We start from the raw sequence: 15,391 nt of genomic DNA, 5'->3' as shown, positions 1-15,391 counted from the left end.
GCTGTGAGTGAAGAGTTTGGGCCTGCATGGTGGTAAATTAGCCTGTGATGTGGGTCAGGTCAATGGGTTAACTCTGGTTCTAAACCTGACTGGACTGGAGGTTCGGCCAACATGCACCTCCATGTGGAAAAGGATATGATTTAGACTGATGATTTAGACTGTACTTTTATTAAAAATATTCAAATTGTGTGTGTACATGTAGGCCTACTTGTGTATGTACTGTCTCTGTTTGTGTTTGTTTTTTGTGCGGTTTGTGTGCGCACAGCCCACACCTGTTTGAGGACTTCACTTGAATTTGTTGATGGAAGTTTATCATGATCTAAAGTGATGATGTCAAACACAAACATTCAGCTATCTCGCTGGGGGTGTTTGTATACAGGAGTCCTGTGAACTGTTATTGCAGCCGCTTACCGTAAACTTAACAAAGGACTAGTCTCCCCCTCCTCTAATAGAACTCCAAATGGTTGTCTAAAATAGAGCTTTGATCTTATTAGAGACCCTTGGTGACCAATGTATGTGTAATGACCTGCTACTTTTCTGTTGTAAATACAGATGTCATAGTGTAAACATTATTCTGCAGCGATGGGACAAATCATTAAGAACTGTGTTATGGTGATTTTGGCCCATAGCTATAGGATTCCTGTTTCTTGTGTCTCCACAACAGGAGAAGATACCCATTGATGGCACATCGATCCATCAGTATTTCCTTAATTAAAGTCAACCAAATAAGTAGTAGCTAATAGTCAGTCAGGTAGATAACCAGCCAGTTAGTCAGAGTCTGTCAGTCTCAGTCAGTTCAGTCAGTCAATTTGTCAGACAGTGTGACAGACTAGGCTGTTTCTGTCATGGATCAGTCAAGTGCAGGTTGACGCGCTGTAAGATGTAATGGGGGTGTGTTAATACAGGTGAAGGAAGTGTGAAACAAGCTGTCAGGCACAGTGAGACACTGATCACTGATCATACTGTACTGTCTGTCTGCTCATGCTTGTGGAGGTGTGTTTGACAGAGAGAGCGAGGTGTATTTGCATACGTGATTGCAGTGGGAGTCAGACTCAGGAGTCTCTGGTATTTCCCATGCTCCTATTGATTTCACCCTGCGTTTCTGGACCTGGTCTGATAAACTCTTGGCCCGGGGCATGGTTTGGGGCCAGCATGTTGTTGTGTCACCACCTTGGTGTGTTTCCACTGTATCTCACACACACACACACACAGTGGCTGTATTTGTTTTGGAGGTGTAATGCCAGGGCTCCATTCTGTTGTTTAGGTATATATCATTCATGTTTGACAAGGCCACACTTTTTAAAAGCTGTAGACTGGCATGGTGACGTGTGGTTAAACAGTGACACACACACACACACTCATAAACACACATTAATATGTTATTATTATTAACATGTCTGATTGTGGGAAAATGTACAACTGTTGTTCAGACATTTGAGTAGATCAACAGCTTTTCACTTATTCATAGCTGGCTTGTACAGTATGTACACACAGTGCAGCAGGAAGCTTAGCCCCTTGTTGCTGTTTACAGAAAGAACCCCCTCATTATTGGCTATTTACACTCAACTACTTCCTGTCATCCCATGGTCGCTTCCTGTCATCAGTGAGTGCTGCTGGCGGAATCCCATAAACCCTTTCCCTCCTCTACTCCTAGTCAACCAGCGGCTAAGACATTCTCCCCTTCCCCGTACCCAAACAAGCGAGGTTGTAAAACCCAGCGATGGCTCACAGCTTGCATGGTTGCATGTCAGTCAGTCAAACTGTAGATCCTATATCTGTATAGACTAGAGGCCATCATTGTCTAGGAAGCACAAACCAGTAACTGTGTGTGTAAACAGGACCTTTATAGACATGTTGATTAGAGAGAGCATTGATTAAAGACAGCATGATTAGAGAGAGCTTTGATTGAAGACAGCATGATTAGAGTCACGGAGAAGAGGCAGCTCTGTGGCTGGCATGGTATGTTTCAACTTGCTCTGACTGCTACAACATGGTCTGTTTCAGCTTGCTCTGACTGCTATAACATGGTCTGTTTCCGCTTGCTCTGACTGCTACAACATGGTCTGTTTCAACTTGCTCTGACTGCTATAACATGGTCTGTTTCAGCTTGCTCTGACTGCTATAACATGGTCTGTTTCAGCTTGCTCTGACTGCTACAACATGGTCTGTTTCAACTTGCTCTGACTGCTACAACATGGTCTGTTTCAGCTTGCTCTGACTGCTATAACATGGTCTGTTTCAGCTTGCTCTGACTGCTACAACATGGTCTGTTTCAACTTGCTCTGACTGCTATAACATGGTCTGTTTCAGCTTGCTCTGACTGCTATAACATGGTCTGTTTCCGCTTGCTCTGACTGCTACAACATGGTCTGTTTCAACTTGCTCTGACTGCTACAACATGGTCTGTTTCAGCTTGCTCTGACTGCTATAACATGGTCTGTTTCAGCTTGCTCTGACTGCTACAACATGGTCTGTTTCAGCTTGCTCTGACTGCTATAACATGGTCTGTTTCAACTTGCTCTGACTGCTATAACATGGTCTGTTTCAGCTTGCTCTGACTACTACAACATGGTCTGTTTCAGCTTGCTCTGACTGCTATAACATGGTCTGTTTCAACTTGCTCTGACTGCTATAACATGGTCTGTTTCAGCTTGCTCTGACTGCTACAACATGGTCTGTTTCAGCTTGCTCTGACTGCTATAACATGGTCTGTTTCAGCTTGCTCTGACTGCTATAACATGGTCTGTTTCAACTTGCTCTGACTGCTATAACATGGTCTGTTTCAGCTTGCTCTGACTGCTATAACATGGTCTGTTTCAGCTTGCTCTGACTGCTATAACATGGTCTGTTTCAACTTGCTCTGACTGCTATAACATGGTCTGTTTCAACTTGCTCTGACTGCTATAACATTGTCTGTTTCAGCTTGCTCTGACTGCTATAACATGGTCTGTTTCAGCTTGCTCTGACTGCTACAACATGGTCTGTTTCAGCTTGCTCTGACTGCTACAACATGGTCTGTTTCAGCTTGCTCTGACTGCTATAACATGGTCTGTTTCAGCTTGCTCTGACTGCTATAACATGGTCTGTTTCAGCTTGCTCTGACTGCTATAACATGGTCTGTTTCAACTTGCTCTGACTGCTATAACATGGTCTGTTTCAACTTGCTCTGACTGCTATAACATGGTCTGTTTCAGCTTGCTCTGACTGCTATAACATGGTCTGTTTCAGCTTGCTCTGACTGCTATAACATGGTCTGTTTCAGCTTGCTCTGACTGCTATAACATGGTCTGTTTCAGCTTGCTCTGACTGCTATAACATGGTCTGTTTCAACTTCCTCTGACTGCTATAACATGGTCTGTTTCAACTTGCTCTGACTGCTATAACATGGTCTGTTTCAGCTTGCTCTGACTGCTATAACATGGTCTGTTTCAGCTTGCTCTGACTGCTACAACATGGTCTGTAACATGGTCTGTTTCAGCTTGCTCTGACTGCTACAACATGGTCTGTTTCAGCTTGCTCTGACTGCTACAACATGGTCTGTTTCAACTTGCTCTGACTGCTATAACATGGTCTGTTTCAGCTTGCTACATTATGCTATAAAATACAGATTCAATGAACTCCTACTCAGACAAGTGGTACTGACTCCGTTAAGCTCAGTGATGCTGCTAATCTTTGCATGTAGGAACTGGAGTTAAAAAACCACCACCAGAATAATTGTATAATTGACGTGTTGTTATGAGTATAATTGAATGCTGAATGGTAAGTAAATCAAAACGTTTTTCCTGAAGCGCTCTCTCATTGTGTTCAATGTTAAAGAATTTACACCCAGGAACCAGGCCAACTGAGTGACGCAGTGGTCTAAGGCACATCACTACAGACACCCCGGTTCGAATCCAGGCTGTATCACAACTGGCCATGATTGGGAGTCCCATAGGGCGAGCACAATTGGCCTACTATCGTCCGGATTTGGCCGGTGTAGGCTGTCATTGAAAATAAGAATTTGTTCTTAACTGACTTGCCTAATCAAATATAGGTTAAATTATTCTAATTTAAAAAAAAGTATTTTTCATGATGAGAGAAAAAGAGAAATAACATTTAACAGCCTATTAATACCTCCAAATGGAGGCTGAGAGAGAAGGATAAGGAGAAAGAGAGAGAGAGATTTAACTGTAATGTAGCGTTACAGTTTGGAATGACAGAGCTGAGCTCTGCAGTTTTTTCACACTGTAACTGGGTGTTGTGTGGGCCAGTTGGCTCAGCTCGGTACAGCACAACACTGGCCCGTTGACATGGAGACAGAGAGCAGGACGTTCCCTCCCTCCCTCCCTGCAAGTCCCTACTGCACCGCAAGACAGAGGAACCGACTGTCAGAGGAACCGACTGTCAGAGGAACCGAGGAAATAAGTGAATTAACGTCAGTCATTTCAGCAGGTTCTGTCATTTATTACCTGCTCACAGGAGAGAGAACGTTTTTACCAAGTACCAACTCAGAGCTTTGTACCTTGTAGAAATTCTGTCTACATACAGTAAGTGTAGACCTACAGTTTTGTTTCTTGTACCCCAGAGAGTCAGACTGGCATCTAGAAAACATGCAGTTGAGAACAGCTGTAGGAAAAGACCCTTTCAGACTAAACAAGGCATGTGGAGAGTTGAATGTTAATTGCTGTAAATTAATAGGCTGTATGGTTTTAAGTCAATGAACATCCACCTCTTTAAAAAAAAATGTTTACCCCCTTTTCTCCCCAATTCCATGGTATCCAATTGTTAGTAGTTACTATCTTGTCTCATCGTTACAACTCTGGTACAGGCTCGGGAGAGACGAAGGTCGAAAGACATGCGTCCTCCAAAACACAACCCAACCAAGCCGCACTGCTTCTTAACACAGCGCGCATCCAACCCGGAAGCTAGCCGCACCAATGTGTCAGAGGAAACACCGTGCACCTGGCAACCTGGTTAGCGTGCACTGCGCCCGCCCCGCCACAGGAGTCATTGGTGCGCGATGAGACAAGGATATCCCTACCGGCCAAACCCTCCCTAACCTGGACGACGCTAGGCCAATTGTGCGTCGCCCCATGGACCTCCCGGTCGCGGCCGGTTGCGACAGAGCCTGGGCTCGAACCCAGAGTCTCTGGTGACACAGCTAGCATTCAAGACTACAGGGACTAAAAGATGTCCCTGTAATTTACCCCTTCAAAGCAGGGAGTGGACATAGGATGCGTAGTTTACTCGCCCCCCTTTTTTCATTCCAGTATACAATGTCACGTTGTATAAATGATTGGAGACAGGCGCAGGAATATGTAATAGGGGGTTTTAATACTCCACTCAAAGTACGACATGCCATGCAAAGGCAGGGGGACGAAGCCCAAAACAAACACGTACACAAAAACACAGGGATGTAACCCGTCCTGTTCGGTTATCAATAGAGAAAGAGCTTGATTGAGAGAGATGGAATAGTTCTCTGAGTAATTTCATAGGTGGATGTTGGCAAGGCAGATCTGGTTGAAGGCTGGACCATGCAGGGTCACAGTGTCAGGGTTACGTAGTGTCAGGCTGGCCCACACCTGCTATCCTGGAGGCAGACTGATGAAGCTAAACAATTACACTGTCTGATCTTCTCACTGACAATATGATAATATATGATAATATATTATCTGACAAATGCTAATTCAATGGAAACATTGAAATTAAAGTAAAATGTCAGAGTTGACATACAATACAATTGGAAAGTTAGTCATATGCGGAAAGTGCGACAAATATCTCTTCATCGTGTGATTGCCCTTTAGTAAAATAAGAAAGTGGAATTGGACTGTAGTAACTGTTCTATATAAAGAAAGAACACCTTTTAAGGCAAGGAGATGATGTCAGTCAGTCATAGCCAGCCAACATCTACTCTGCCCCCCCCCCCCCCCATATACTCAGGAGAATTCTAGAGACCGGAGAAAAAACACTAAGACAACATTTTGGATTTATTTGTAAATTCAAACTGGGCTCCTAGCAATGAGATTCTCCAAGATATTCTAGGCAGGCTGGAAACCATCGGGTGGGTTATTAACAGATGCAGCTACGTGGACAAACTGTTTTAAAGGCTCTCCACATGATTGAACGCACAACACAGGCAGTCCGGCAGTGAAGGAGTCTGTTGAAGAGAGAAAGACAAGGCGCTGAGGAAATGAAGCGTGTTTCCCCTCTGCTTGAGCGAGCGGGTGAGGCGAGGAGAGGCGCTTCTGCCTCATGCGCTGAGAGAACATAGCCAAAAAAGGAATGAAAACGGTATAGAGGAGTGGACGCCGAGGCTGGCTCTCTCAGCAGATGCCAAACTATTCTTGTAAAAGTGCTCTTTTGGTGGAGGCTTGAATGTCCAACATTGCTGGGATTTTTAGGAAAACACATGGTGAAAAGTGCACTGCACTTGTGCTAATTCTTATAAACTGTAACCTACAATAGCACACAGGTTATGACAGGTTGGAGTGATTATTTATTTGGGTCTGAAGTTCCACTGTTGATACACTCTTAGAAAAAAGGGTTCCAAAGGGTTCTTCGGCTGTCCCGATAGGTTCCAGGTAGAACCCTCTGTGGAAAGGGTTCTCTATTTTAGATACCACTTTTTTTTTCTAAGAGTATACTAATGATGGGAGCATGTTTATTTTACCTTTATTTAACTAGGCAAGTCAGTTAAGAACAAATTCTTATTTACAATGACAGTCTAGGAACAGTGGGTTATCTGACCTTGTCAGCTCGCTCAGGGATATGATCCATCAACCTTTCGGTTACTGGCCCAACATTCTAACCACTAGGCTACCTGCCGCCGTAAATGATCTGGAAGCATGTCGAATATCTGTCTTATGATGTTTTCACTGACAGAACTGACATTTTATTGTAAAATGTTCACTTGTTTAGCTCTTAACATGTTAATTATTATTCTTTATTATTCTTTATTCAGGAAAAACAAATTGAGATCAGGGTCTCATTCTCAAGGGTGTCCTGATCACAGTTATACAACAAATATGTCAAACAAAACAGCAATCAATACAATGTAAAATAAAAATACAAAATACAGTAGAAAGAGGGAGAGGAGGCTGGGGGAGGGAGTGTGGGGGGGTGGACCCTCGGACAGAAAATGAAAAATAGCAGAAAAAACTCTTCCTGATTATTCAGCATCTGGAACAGATTGTGGGAATGCAGGTCTAGTGGAGTCCTGATGACAAGGCATGTTGCTGTAGCTATAGTCTTCTACCCAGGCTTTCTGAAGGACTCACTACTAGTCACACTAAGACTGGGCCATTAACATGAAGGTCTCTGACACATTGGGGTTTTATAGCTTTCCCAAATACCCTTCTCCCCTTCTGCTACCCTGAGAAGATAACTCTTCCATTTCATGTGTGTTCTGGAGTTCCCACTCTGCAGTCCTGTTACAAGCCCCCAGTCGCAAGTAAAAGATGTCCCTGTAATTTACCCCTTCAAAGCAGGGAGTGGACATAGGATGCGTAGTTTACTCGCCCCCCTTTTTTCATTCCAGTATACAATGTCACGTTGTATAAATGATTGGAGACAGGCGCAGGAATATGTAATAGGGGGTTTTAATACTCCACTCAAAGTACAACATGCCATGCAAAGGCAGGGGGACGAAGCCCAAAACAAACACGTACACAAAAACACAGGGATGTAACCCAAACAAAAGAGTGAGGTAAAACCGCTAATAAATACAAGGGACGAGACCCGCAATACACTGTACATGAGACGAGACCCGTAAGAACAACACATGAGACGAGACCCGTAAGAACAATACATGAGACGAGACCCGTAAGAACAATACATGAGACGAGACCCGTAAAAACAACACATGAGACGAGACCCATAAGAACAATACATGAGACGAGACCCGTAAGAACAATACATGAGACGAGACCCGTAACAACAATACATGAGACGAGACCCGTAAGAACAATACATGAGACGAGACCCGTAAGAACAATACATGAGACGAGACCCGTAAGAACAATACATGAGACGAGACCCGTAAGAACAACACATGAGACTAGACCCATAAGAACAAGTGCACAACAATACATGGGACGAGACCCGTAATAAGAAGTGCACAATACATGCAGCACGAACGCCGAAACAACAAAGCACAGGTACTCACAAGACCAAAGGATATGGGAACAATAACCGACGAGACAATGGTGAATAGAGGGCACATATATACAGTTATTAAATCAGGGGAATTGGAGTCAGGTGTGCGTAATGAGACAGTTCAGTGACGCCTAGAGGTCGGTGTCGTAAACCTCCAAGACTGGTGCACGGAATGAGCAGCAGTACCGAGGGAATCCGTGACGGTCCATCAGGGGGCCGAAGTTGCGTCGGACGGGCCAGTTGCAGCTGCCGAAGTTGTGACGGCGTCGGACGGGCCAGTTGCAGCTGCCGAAGTTGTGACGGCGTCGGACGGGCCAGTTGCAGCTGCCGAAGTTGTGACGGCGTCGGACGGGTCAGAGGTTTCTTATTGGTCTATTAACTCATCGACAGCATGGTAAATCCATGAGTCAATCTTTTCAAACAACTCTTACACTAAAAGGGCATTATCATCATGTTCACCATTTCAGTGTTTCCATCACTGGACAGTTTATTAGGTACACCCATCTGGTACTGGGTCAGACTCCCCTTTGCCTCCAGAAAAGCCTGACATCTTCAGGCATATATTCTACAAGGTGTTGGAAACGTTTGTTGCTTAGTTGGTGTCAAGGGACCTAACGTGTGCCAGAAAACATTCCCCACACCATTACACCTCCGCCACCAGCCTGTGCTGTTGACACCAGGCAGGATGGGCCATGGACTCATGCTGTTTACACCAAATCCTGACTCTGCCATCAGCATGACGCAACATTTTCCACTCCTCAATTGTCCAGTGTTGGTGATCGTGTGCACACTGATCGTGCCGCTTCTTCTTGTTTTTAGCTGATAGGGGTGGAACCCGGTGTGGTCGTCTGCTGCAATAGCCCATCTATGACAAGGATCGACGAGTTGTGCATTCCGAGATGTCGTTCTGCACACCACTGTTGTACTATGCCACTATTTGTCTGTTTGTGCATTATTCTTTTCATTCTCCTTCAACCTCATCAATGAGCTGTTTTCTCCCATAGGACTGCCTCTGACTGGATGTTTTTTGTTTGTTCCACTGTTCTCGGTAAACCCTAGACTCTGTAGTGCGTGAAAAGCCCAGGAGGACGGCCGTTTCTGAGACACTGGATCTGGCACTCCTGGCACCTAACGTAGGTCACTCATTTTGCCCATTTCTAACATTTAATGGAACAGTAACTGAATGCCTCAATGCCTGTCTGCCTGCTTTATATAGCAAGCCACGGCAACGTGACTCATTGTCTGTAGGAACGATACATTTTCGTGAACAGGGTGGTGTACCTAATAAACTGAGAGGTGAGTTTGACTACACTTGGACTTTAAAACGGCAACAATTTCGCTACGTCCCATGGCAAAATGTGTAGAATTACAGGAAATCAGTAGGATCAGTAACCTCCTGAAAGTCTTAGTTTCCCCATCCACTGATCCCAGACCAGGCCGGGCCAGAAGTGATGATTGTACAGTGAGTAGACCGTGTAGGAGGGCTCAGTGTGTGAAATCCTCATGCAGCCATACCTCTGTGACAGAATACAATACTCCATCATTAGGACTCACCCCTGCCTGAGAACAAGATGCGACAGAGACGTGTTTGTTTTTGTTGTTTCATCACATTTCCCTTTAAGAGATGTGCCACACCTTGTCCCTAGTACAGTACTTGTATGTCTCTCTCCCGTCTGTACCGAAATCAATTACATTATTACAATGTTATTATCACGTATTTTATGACCATGCCTAGTCTTGTCCTTGACCCCGCAGAGGTCATCACTCTGTTGAGCGTTTGTCATAATGGAAGACAACATTGGCAAAACTTCCTCACATTTCGTACTCCGGTCTCCTTTTAAAATGTTTTATTGTTTGATGTGGCTGTCGACAGGCTGGTCTTTTAAGTCTTTCTGGAGCTATCAGTCCCTGCACCCTGTGCAGTGGTTTCCTCCCCACTAATCAGCACTTTACACAACGCACACACACATACAGTGCCTTGCGAAAGTATTTGGCCCCCTTGAACTTTGCGACCTTTTGCCACATTTCAGGCTTCAAACATAAAGATATAAAACTGTATTTTTTGTGAAGAATCAACAACAAGTGGGACACAATCATGAAGTGGAACGACATTTATTGGATATTTCAAACTTTTTTAACAAATCAAAAACTGAAAAATTGGGCGTGCAAAATTATTCAGCCCCCTTAAGTTAATACTTTGTAGCGCCACCTTTTGCTGCGATTACAGCTGTAAGTCACTTGGGGTATGTCTCTATCAGTTTTGCACATCGAGAGACTGACATTTTTTCCCATTCCTCCTTGCAAAACAGCTCGAGCTCAGTGAGGTTGGATGGAGAGCATTTGTGAACAGCAGTTTTCAGTTCTTTCCACAGATTCTCGATTGGATTCAGGTCTGGACTTTGACTTGGCCATTCTAACACCTGGATATGTTTATTTTTGAACCATTCCATTGTAGATTTTGCTTTATGTTTTGGATCATTGTCTTGTTGGAAGACAAATCTCCGTCCCAGTCAAGTCTTTTGCAGACTCCATCAGGTTTTCTTCCAGAATGGTCCTGTATTTGGCTCCATCCATCTTCCCATCAATTTTAACCATCTTCCCTGTCCCTGCTGAAGAAAAGCAGGCCCAAACCATGATGCTGCCACCACCATGTTTGACAGTGGGGATGGTGTGTTCAGGTTGATGAGCTGTGTTGCTTTTACGCCAAACATAACGTTTTGCATTGTTGCCAAAAAGTTCAATTTTGGTTTCATCTGACCAGAGTACCTTCTTCCACATGTTTGGTGTGTCTCCCAGGTGGCTTGTGGCAAACTTTAACCGACACTTTTTATGGATATCTTTAAGAAATGGCTTTCTTCTTGCCACTCTTCCATAAAGGCCAGATTTGTGCAATATACGACTGATTGTTGTCCTATGGACAGAGTCTCCCACCTCAGCTGTAGATCTCTGCAGTTCATCCAGAGTGATCACGGGCCTCTTGGCTGCATCTCTGATCAGTCTTCTCCTTGTATGAGCTGAAAGTTTAGAGGGACGGCCAGGTCTTGGTAGATTTGCAGTGGTCTGATACTCCTTCCATTTCAATATTATCGCTTGCACAGTGCTCCTTGGGATGTTTAAAGCTTGGGAAATCTTTTTGTATCCAAATCCGGCTTTAAACTTCTTCACAACAGTATCTCGGACCTGCCTGGTGTGTTCCTTGTTCTTCATGATGCTCTCTGCGCTTTTAATGGACCTCTGAGACTATCACAGTGCAGGTGCATTTATACGGAGACTTGATTACACACAGGTGGATTGTATTTATCATCATTAGTCATTTAGGTCAACATTGGATCATTCAGAGATCCTCACTGAACTTCTGGAGAGAGTTTGCTGCACTGAAAGTAAAGGGGCTGAATAATTTTGCACGCCCAATTTTTCAGTTTTTGATTTGTTAAAAAAGTTTGAAATATCCAATAAATGTCGTTCCACTTCATGATTGTGTCCCACTTGTTGTTGATTCTTCACAAAAAAATACAGTTTTATATCTTTATGTTTGAAGCCTGAAATGTGGCAAAAGGTCGCAAAGTTCAAGGGGGACGAATACTTTCTCAAGGCACTGTATATACTATACACACACACACACACACATCCGAGCTACACAGATGGTAGCTCAGATGGCTAGCTGAATTAACCACACCCCACAGTGGTCCCCCTGAACCCTTTAACCTCAGGCCTGACAAGCTATCAATTCCAGGCTGGTGAAAAAACGTAATTCCTGATCGAGGAACCCTGGACGGTCCAGTGCTGATGTCATCCCCACAACTCTGTGTGTGCTTTTCAACTACTCACAGTAACAGCCTGTAACTTTAGAGCAATGTCTCAGCATGACTGGGATGCTCATTCTCTGATTGTTAAATTGCCAATCACAATTGTCTATGTAATTTGCGTAACCAGAGAGAGGCGGGGAACGGAGTATTGTGTCAGTCATGGGAAAAGGGATGACAGTCGAATGCTTTCGTAACATTTCTACAACGTGCCTGAAACCTTGTAGCAGTGTTAACTCATCCTGCCCAGCGTTTTAGTGGGGTTGAGAGGATGTAGTGTGTTAACGGGTATGTGTCCTATGTGCTGATTGGTGACCTGGGGGAGGAAACTACTGCTGCCTGGCTCTCTGGGCATTTCTACATTTCTACTGACCCTGACACAAAGATGTGGATATACAGGAGTCTAGTAAAGTACTGTATGAATTCCATTGGTCCACACTTTATGGTATGCTTCTGGTCTACCTGTGTGTGTGTGTGTGTGTGTGTGTGTGTGTGTGTGTGTGTGTGTGTGTGTGTGTGTGTGTGTGTGTGTGTGTGTGTGTGTGTGTGTGTGTGTGTGTGTGTGTGTTCCTGCTTTCACTTAGCAGACAAGCTTGTTTGAACTTTGTCCATTTTGTTGAATTTTTTAAAACTGTTTGACACGATCATTCACAGTGATCCCACTGTCCAGTAGATGATGCCCTTGTGTCCATCCTTCCAGGAACGCAGAACAGTTGAAGCAGCTGCAGGATCAGATTATATTGGAACAGCAGGAAGCAGCCAATTGGATCCAACATCAGGAGCAAGAGCAGGAAGTCCCGCCTCTGCCACAGCAGCCCCCGGAAGTGCCCTCTCTGCCTTCTCCTCCTCTTCCCCCTCCTCCCTCCTTCCAGGAGCTGGAGAGCAGCGCCATGCAGACCAGTACCTTCAACTACGCCCGGCCAAAGCAGTTCATTGCTGCCCAGAGCCCTGGGGGGACTGGCCCTATGGGGGGCTATGTCACCCAGTCCTCGGGGTCCTCTGGTTCCAGCCTGCCCTCCCCCCTCTCCCCACCCACCTCACAAAAACCCTTCACCAGGGTTGTCCTGCCTCCCTTCAGTAAGGGCGGCAGCATTGAGTCTCAGTCCCCTTCCTCTCCCTCCTTCCCACCTCCACCTCCTCCATTCCTCAGTAGCAGCATTTCATCCTTGTCAGGCCCTGCCAAAGACTTCCCTCCACCCCCTCCTCCCCCTCCTCCACCTGTCTCTTCGGCTCCCCCCTACTCCCTCGCCCACTCCAACAGCTCCTCCCCCTTCACCTCCATGCCCCAATCATCTGCTGGCTTCCTGGCCTCTGTCCTTCCAGCCACACCCACTAGCCCATCCTTCAACGCCCTGGGCCTGCCTAAAGGGAACGGGACTATGTGAGTATCTATACACTGACTGTGCACACAGTTACACTGGCTCTCTGTGGGGCAGTACCCTATATTTTCAGACCCTTTCATTCCCCAGTCAAATGGGAGTGTAATGTGTGCATATCAGTCAGTGAGTGACAGCCTGTAGCCAGGCTGGCTCTCCCTCTCCCTCCAACCCCATCAGGACAGCCTGCCGCCTAGCAGAGGTTGGAGGTCTGCTGCTAGATGGAAGATGACGTGTTTACATTCTTATACAGCATGTTTAGAGCACAGAGACCAGGGCTATTACAGACATACACTCAACCTCAGCTCAGAGAGCACCGTCTCCTGAGGGGTGTGTGTGTTAGAATGTTTTGCCCATATGGAAAATATACACAATGACTTGTGCGAAGGGAGTGTCAAAGTCAAAGAAACAGAAATGTGAAGGGTTTATGCATAGCTGAGATTTCAACTCACACTGCTGCACTCCCAAAGGGTACTGAAGGTGTTCCCATAGGAGAACCCTTTTTGGTTCCAGGTAGAAGTATTTTGGGTTCCATGTAGGACCCTCTGTGGAAATTGTTTTACATGGAACCCAAAAGGGTTCTACCTGGAACCAAAATGGGTTCTTCAAGGGTTCTCCTATGGGGACAACTGAAGAACCCTTTTCGGGTTCTAGATGGCACCTTTTGGGAATTTTCCAAAATTCAATCATATTTCTCAAGTCAAAAAAGCTCCACCATCTCAGGCCAGTCCTGACTATGAGGCGGATGCACCCAGAGTGAGCTTGGTCATGTTTATGTTTAGTTAACTGATAGAGATCTGGTGTTGTGTAGATGATCCTGACTCTGATTTGTCTGATGATGCCTGGCTGGCTGGAGAAAGCGTCCACTATACTCTGCTGTCAAACACACTCTCCTCCTACAGGGCCATTCCACCCCCCCCCCCTTATCATCAAGCCCTTTCCTCTGACTGTTTTTCCCCTCACCATGGCATTCCTGCAGCAGGGGAGAGAGATAAGAGGACCCTGTGTAGAATGCTTGAGTTGGACAGATAAGAGAGAGAGAGAGAGAGAGAGAGAGAGGGAACGAGAGAGGAGAAGGAGAAGGGGCTTATTCTGACTATCACAGCTTCAAATAAATCACAGTCAGTCCAACACACACACAAACAACAGATGATATATCATGATCTACTGTAGAACGACACAGCAGCCGCTATTGAGTAAAGTGGGTTTAAAGGTCTGGGATGCCATGTTCTAATCTCCTGGTCTGTTGTTGTGTTCTGTCAGCAGTGCTTTTCCCCGGAAGCAGTCCAGAGGAACCCCACGCCTGGCCTCAGACTCTGATATCCAGGGAACCAAGGATGCTGTCATTCAGGACCTGGAGAGGAAGCTACGATTCAAGGAGGAGCGCATGAGCAACGGACAACAGGTGTGTGTGTGTTACTGATTGCCTTCACAACACTGTAGATGACTGTGTGTTTGTAGGTAACTAGGGAATGAAGCTGTTTTGTAACATTCATTAATACAATCACTCCATCAAGTCAAATGTCAATCCTATTTAATTTCCAACCATTCAATCATACTACATAGCGTAACTATGCCACAGATATGATCACAGACATACATACTACATAGCGTAACTATACCACAGACATACATACTACGTAGCATAACTATACCACAGACATACATACTACATAGCGTAACTATACTACAGATATGACCACAGACATACATACTACGTAGCATAACTATACTACAGATATGACCATAGACAAGCAGCTTTTTTGAGTCCAACTTTTTTTTTCTCCATGTCATCCATTTCATAGTGTTAATAGTTTCATTAACAACCATTTATCTCCAGAAGACCATGTCTTAATATTTGTAATGAGTGTGTGTTGCTGTTGCGACTGACACACTAACCCCAGCTGACCCATTAATCGGTGCTTTCAGAGGTTAACCTATGAGGAGAAGATGGCTCGCAGGCTGCTGGGGGCAGACAACGCAGCCACAGTACTAAACACACAGCAGCAGGATGAGGAGCCAGTTACACAGGTACGCTGCTGCTACAGCAGGCACGCCAAGGAAGACCATCTGTGTGCT

At 45.1% G+C, this 15,391-nt stretch overlaps 1 protein-coding gene across 25 annotated transcripts in view; it reads left to right on the top strand.

Annotated features, from left to right (window-relative positions):
• The window catches only part of palld (palladin, cytoskeletal associated protein), a 95,083-nt gene that overhangs the window by 68,969 nt on the left and 10,723 nt on the right, over positions 1–15,391 (top strand). For 10 of the 25 annotated variants that reach the window (XM_036978355.2, XM_090235956.1, XM_036978354.2 and 7 more), the window contains 3 exons: positions 12,637–13,317; positions 14,579–14,717; positions 15,242–15,343. In XM_036978355.2, the coding sequence (XP_036834250.2) occupies positions 12,637–13,317; positions 14,579–14,717; positions 15,242–15,343 (922 nt within the window). Of the gene's footprint in view, positions 1–12,636; positions 13,318–14,575; positions 14,718–15,241; positions 15,344–15,391 lie in introns of all 25 variants that reach the window. The other 15 variants (XM_090235957.1, XM_036978352.2, XM_036978353.2 and 12 more) reach the window with 3 other exon arrangements.

The sequence above is a fragment of the Oncorhynchus mykiss genome, chromosome 5, assembly GCF_057628025.1.
Source record: "Oncorhynchus mykiss isolate SJ-2025 chromosome 5, ASM5762802v1, whole genome shotgun sequence".
NCBI classification, from domain to species: Eukaryota; Metazoa; Chordata; class Actinopteri; order Salmoniformes; family Salmonidae; genus Oncorhynchus; species Oncorhynchus mykiss.
Note: the sequence above shows the minus strand (reverse complement) of the source record. Positions and strands in the feature narration are given on the sequence as shown.